This window comes from Aquarana catesbeiana, linkage group LG12, assembly GCF_042186555.1.
Source record: "Aquarana catesbeiana isolate 2022-GZ linkage group LG12, ASM4218655v1, whole genome shotgun sequence".
Lineage (NCBI taxonomy): Eukaryota > Metazoa > Chordata > Amphibia > Anura > Ranidae > Aquarana > Aquarana catesbeiana.
The window spans coordinates 203082880-203089061 of record NC_133335.1 but is presented as its reverse complement, the minus strand read 5'-3'; the positions used below and the strand labels follow the sequence as shown (position 1 = coordinate 203089061).

The window sequence follows — 6182 nt, the reverse complement described above, 5'->3', positions numbered from 1 at the left end:
TTGTCGGAATGGCCGATCAATGTCCGATCGTGTGTACAGGGCATAATGTTGATGATTATTATTTGACATTTGCAGCCATGCAGTGATCAGTATAATGATGATGATTATTATTTGACATTTGCAGCCATGCAGTGATCAGTATAATGATGATGATTATTATTTGATATTTGCAGCCATGCAGTGATCAGTGTAGGGCTGTGTGTTAATAGATGATATTATTTGACATTAATGACATTTGCGGCCATGCAATGCTGAGTGCAGACTGATGATGCCATCTGCAGGTGATTGAAGGTTAATGTGTGGCGGGAATCCTCTCCTATCCCAATGATCAGACCAGCAGTTAGGGGGTCTTGGCAGCCCCTGTCCTTCACAATGGTCCTCCAGGACACTCACACCCCACCCCCAATTGATTGCAGCAAAGTTAATTAAATAAGAAAAGAAGTTTCAATAGCAAAGACAACAAGTGACAGAAACCCGACTCTCTGTCTTCTCACCCCCCCACACCCACCTAACACAAAATAAGCTGCAGCCAATCAGGGGGTCTCTATTCAAACCGTGCCCCTCCCTTGTCAAAGGAGACAGGAGGGGTAGGGGGGTATATTTGACAGCAGGATTTGGGCAGCAGTCATAACCTGCCAGACTTCGGAGATTGAAGATACTGCCGTACACATCTACTGACATCATGAGCAAGAAATCGGGTAAAGACGGTAAAGGTAAGCTGTGCTCTTTTTGGAGATTTATCCGGATCTGGGACAACCCTCTCCCCTTTCTTTTTTTCCTTCTCATCATTATTTTATTTATTTTTTGCAATTTGATGGGAATTTGGTGCAGTCACATGCGTTTCCCATGGAGGGGAAGGCAGAGCATTATTTGAGTTTCGTGTGAGGCTGGAGTTGGAAGTGACAGCTGGGGAGAGGAGAGGAGGGGGAGCGGAGAGGAGGACGAGGAGGGGGAGAGGAGCACAGAAGTTCCTGTTTCTTTTTGAAACAAAGAAACAGTCTTGTTTAGTGAGAGCAACTTTTTTTTTCCCCAGCACCGATCAGCCCTATGTTGCTGATCGCAGTTGGTGTGTGATCGGTGAGTATAGGGGGGGATCGGTGTGTGTACGCCATGTGCGGACAGCTCTTTGTTTCCGATCTCCTCTCCAACTTTGCGCTCACGTGTCTTCCCCTCTGTGACCCGGACTGCCCCCTCCGACCCGCTCCTGGACGACTCCCGATCCCCCCCTATGAAGAGGTGACTTCTGCTTTGTGTGATCGGAGGATGTGCTGGGCTCAAAGTTTGCGCTGTGATTGTCAACTGTCATTGTTTTGTGTGTTTGGCGGGTGGGGAGGCGATGACGTCACGTTTAAAGGGCTGTGAGGTTACTAGAGTTTGTTGTGCACAACGGAGCAGGTAGATGGATGATGAGTCCTCCTGTGTGCACATGTCTGGGATGTCCTGTGCACGTACACAGCCCCCCCCCCTTCTAACCATCCATTTTGGTGGAGGAGGAGATGAAGGGTGGGGGTGAAGGATATCCATTTGCTCTGATGGGAAGAGAACCTTGCTCTGTTCAGCTTGTTTTGGAGGGAGAAGTTGTTTCTTTGCATTTGAACAGACACAGGCTGGGGGGGGGGGGATCGGACCTATTGTGATAGGCAAGGGGCTTAGATAGCAGCGTTTGTTAGCAAATATTCACCATTTTGTTTGCATTTTGATGTATGTGTGTGTTTTTTTTTTTTTTTTTTTTAATATAGGCTTTGACCTGTTCATGTGATTAAAAATAAAAGTTTTGCAGAGTGTAATTCAATGAATCGGCTTTAAAATGTTCATGTGGTTTCAAAAGTGCTATTGTATTCACTTATCAAAAAATTACCAAAAAAACACATTGTGAGAAGAAGTGACAACACAGTAGCACAAAATGGCTGATGACAGTGTCACCCTATAGCAGAAGTGCCTTTTTGGCAGGATCCCCTAGCCCCGCCCCCCCCTCCCCTTCCCTGAGTCTCCTCTCTCCATCCTCAATAATACATACTACCCCCCCCCCTTAACCTTGTCAGTTTTATTTTTGCCATGGGTCTCTCATTTGAGAGATTTTCTTTCCCCCAACACACTTTACCCTAGCCAAGAGGGAATCCCCCCCCCAGAATTGTCCCCATGGAAGAATCCACCCCCCCCCCCCCCCCCCACCGTATCAATTTTATATAACTTTTTTTTTTTTTTTTTTCACATGCACTAAGAAAAAAAATGGGGGGGGTGGACCTGAAGGTGACAACATGTTCCTTTTCGACCATTTTGTGCTCCTATGTTGTCACTACTTCATCTCAGGATCCAATAGAAGTGGCCATTTCAAAATACATGGCACGGGCCACTGTTGTCGCCATTGTTTGCTGCCACCTTCTGTCCATAGATGGCTACTACCATTTCTCAAGAGTTTTCCTGGTGGTGACAACAGTGGGCCACATGCCTGTGTAATGTCTGTTGGAATGGCTCACAATGGAGACTGGAACACATAATCACCCTTGGGTGACAAAGATTGTCACACTTAGGAAATGCTTGACCAAGGACCTTGAAGGCAGGATCAAATAAATACAAAACACAAATTGTTAAAGCTGCAGAGTTAAAAGTATTTAAAAAAAAATGTACATTAACCTTCCCAATCTTTATTTGCGTTTAAGTGATTGTGGCTATATTGTTTGTGAAACACTTTTGTTATAACAAAGAAAAGCCAACTGTAGGTCTGTCTTGTAGCTGGAGTCTTAACTTTGGAGAGCAGATAAGCAGATGAGAAGTGAAATGTAAATTTTCACTGATTAGCAAAACAAAAGGTGTATAGACCCCCTCCCACCCAGGGAATACAATCTCTATGTAGAGCAGGCTGACCTTCTTTTTTTAAATGCAAGAGAATGTAGATGAGGCTATTCATGGAGGTTTCAAAATGCTGCCTATTCTTTGTAAAAGCAGTTGGTTTACTTAAATTCCTTAATGGCTATACTGTATATACGGTATACATTGCAAATTCAATAACCTCCTCCAAAACCACTTTATCCATATTTCTCTTCATGGGAATCTCAAGGCTCAACTTCATAGCTTGCCCTTCATCAGGTTTCCTGGGCTCATCCCTATCCATTGTTTTGCTTTTCATGGAATTTGCAGGGTTCTAACTGTCATACACGTGTGAGGGGGGAAATAAGATGGGACCTCTTCATCTTCTCAGATGGTCTAAATGGGAAAACATTATTATCCCATGGTGTAAAGGAAAGACTTTCTTTTTTTTTTTTTTTTCCTCTTTCCACATGTTCTAAAGCAGTTAATGGGCACAGACAAAATCTGTAAAGGGTATCGGACACCAAGTTGTTCTGTTTTTCGGGAAAAGATGAGCTTTATTTTATGGTGTTCAACAGAACACTGGCTTTGACTAGCTTTATTTAAAATTGGTCTAATTTTTATGTGAATGGCATCCTTCTGTTTAACTTTTTTGTTTTACTTAATGACTGATGTGCTTCTAATATTTGTCCTAGGGATGAAAAAGAAAGCAAAGACTCCCCGCACACCTCCTTCACCCCCCACCTCCACCGATAGTGATCCTGGGGAGGGTTGCAGCAGTGACATGAATCCTCCTGAACCTAAAAAAGCCCGTAGAGGAAACCTTCCCAAAGAAGCTGTTGATGTCCTGCGTGAATGGCTCTTTGCGCATCGTGACAATGCCTATCCATCAGAGGCGGAGAAGGCCGCGCTATCCGAAATGACTCAACTCACCGTACTGCAGGTATGTTGCTTGACTGCCAGCTTTACAAAGCAAGCCAGAGAAATTGTTGGCACCTGACCCCCTGACATGTCACATTTGGCATGAGATATAGATATATAAATATAATATTTTTTTTTGGGGGGGGGGGGGGGGGGGGGGGAAGAAGCATGTACCCAGCTATCACTTCTGCTTGGCCACCTAGGCGGCCGAGCAGAAGTTCTTCTCTCCCCTTCCCTGCATGTCCCAGAAGATTGCCCGGCTGTTCAGGACGTGTGACTTGCACCATTGGCTGTGAAGCTGCATGTTGTCACAGCTGGGTACCCACACTAGTGATGCCGGGGAGAGAACGCTGGATTGTGGGACAGGTGAGTGTTAGTAAAGTCAGCAGCTACACTTTCCGTAGCTTATGACTTTTTATAAACACAAATGGCTGGAATTCTGCTTTTAGGTTGTAATTCCAACCTTCAATTGCAGCACCACCTGCTGGTAAAATCTGGCACTGCTGTCCTGTAGTCAATCTTGATATGTTATTGAAAGTTTAATAGTCACGCTTTACTACTAAGCCCTTGATTCTTTCATATTGGCCACCAAATGTGACTGCAATGGCCATTAGGAAGAAGCAAAGGACTGCAGAAGTTGGGCCTGAAGCATGACAATTACCCTGTGGGTTGGGGGCTAAGAACCCAAAGATTGGCTCTCATAAAATGAATATGTAGGCTGCTTTTGGTGACCCAGAACAAGCCTTTACCAAATAAACTTCTGAATAATCATCCCTTGTCAGTGAGTGGTGAAGTATTTGTTTCTGGCTTGGCATAACAGCCAGGCTACGCATTTTCAGAAAGCGGGTAGCAAACGGTATACTGCCTATTTTGCTGCCTGAGTAATTTTGGGCAGTTAATTAACATGGTGTGCAATAGCGATGATCATAGGAGTAGAATGGCATAGTGGGAGGACCACTAAACATGTTATCAGTGTGTGTGTGTGTGTGTGTATATCATACATAGCTTTTTTGCTTTTTTTGTTTTTAAACAGAGCCTCTGAACCTGGTTCTTTTGCAGTAAATATTGTTATTTTGGACTATTGCTAACCACTGGCTCATTATTGGTTCATTAAAAACCATAAACTTTTATACCTTTTATACTTGTTGTATTTTGTTTTCCAACAATAGCCTGAGCGCTGGACATTTTATATGTTGCTTCCTGGTATGATCTGTTTTCACCAATTACAGTTTGTCTAGCAGCACGGGATATTACTATTATGTTTATTGTAGTTTCTAGTTTCCTGTTTCATCCCTGTATATGCATTAATAATTTTTGAATGGATGGTACAGGCTATACATCTATTTTATATGTTTGTTACATTCTCTGGGTGACCTACCACTGGCGCTAGGTTACTCTTCTCTGTGTTTTTCCCTATATCATTAGTCTTACTGCTGTGATCTTTTATAATTGTGGGTTTCCATCCTTTTGTCATTTTACAGATTTGCAATTGGTTCATTAATGCTCGCCGAAGAACTCTACCTGACATGCTCCGCAAGGACGGGAAAGATCCTGCTCAGTACACCATCTCTCGCAAGGGATCGAGAAATCAAGAGTCGCTTTCATGTGCTCAGCAACAGCGAATGGCTACAAATACTCAGCAAATGCCCCCAGCCCTTCCCCAACAGCAAATGCCTCCACAACTTCCCCAACAGCAAATGCCTACAAATGTTTCACAAAGGCCTGTAGAGATCCCTCAGATTACATCAGTTGACAGAGCTACACTGACAAGCTTGTTTATGGTTCCTCCTGGCTTTGTGCCTTTGATCTATCCTTTCGGGCAACCCATCCATGCTGTCGCCACGGTCCGTCCTGACATCGTCGTGCAACAAGTGGCTCCTGCTATGAAAGCCGAGGAAGCCGGCACTTCAGCAGAGCTGCCCAACAATCCTAGTTGCCCTTCCCCTGCGGAACATGCAGAAACCCCTCTACCTGCCTTTCCGCCTCCCTTTGTTGAAGGTGCTAGAATTAGCCCCTTGCAGATCTTGGCTCACGTGGCTACACTGTACAAAACCGAAATGACTGCTAAGGAGGAGGATATCCGCGAAGCTGCACGCAGTGCCCTGCAGGCCCTTCAAAATTTCAACCTTGATGATGATGATGATGATGATGATGAGTCAGATGATTCCTAACCATCTACAATTTTTTATTTTTTATTTTTTTTCCATCAGTCCAATGACTTAACGCTTCCATCATTTTTTTTTTTTTTTTTTTTTTTTCTTTAGGACTTCATTGAGAAGCTAGAATTGAATACTACCCATGTTTAGTTTTGCATAGAACGCACAAGCCCTCAGCTTTTACTGGGGGCGCTCTGCAAACAGGTCAAAACACCTGCCGATGGGTATTTGTTTTATATAGTGCCTTCCGGTACTTTTTGCTGTTTACGTTTTAATTTAGTGTTCAGCCCCCAATTG

The 6182-nt window shown here is 43.9% G+C and overlaps 1 protein-coding gene across 1 annotated transcript; it reads left to right on the top strand.

Moving 5' to 3' along the window:
• Positions 1 to 682: 682 nt before the first annotated feature.
• Positions 683 to 5900, top strand: TGIF2 (TGFB induced factor homeobox 2). Its single transcript, XM_073606451.1, has 3 exons — positions 683 to 713; positions 3504 to 3751; positions 5211 to 5900. Exons 1-3 carry the CDS (start codon positions 683 to 685, stop codon positions 5898 to 5900), a joined length of 969 nt encoding a protein of 322 aa, XP_073462552.1.
• The last annotated feature ends 282 nt before the right edge of the window (positions 5901 to 6182 follow it).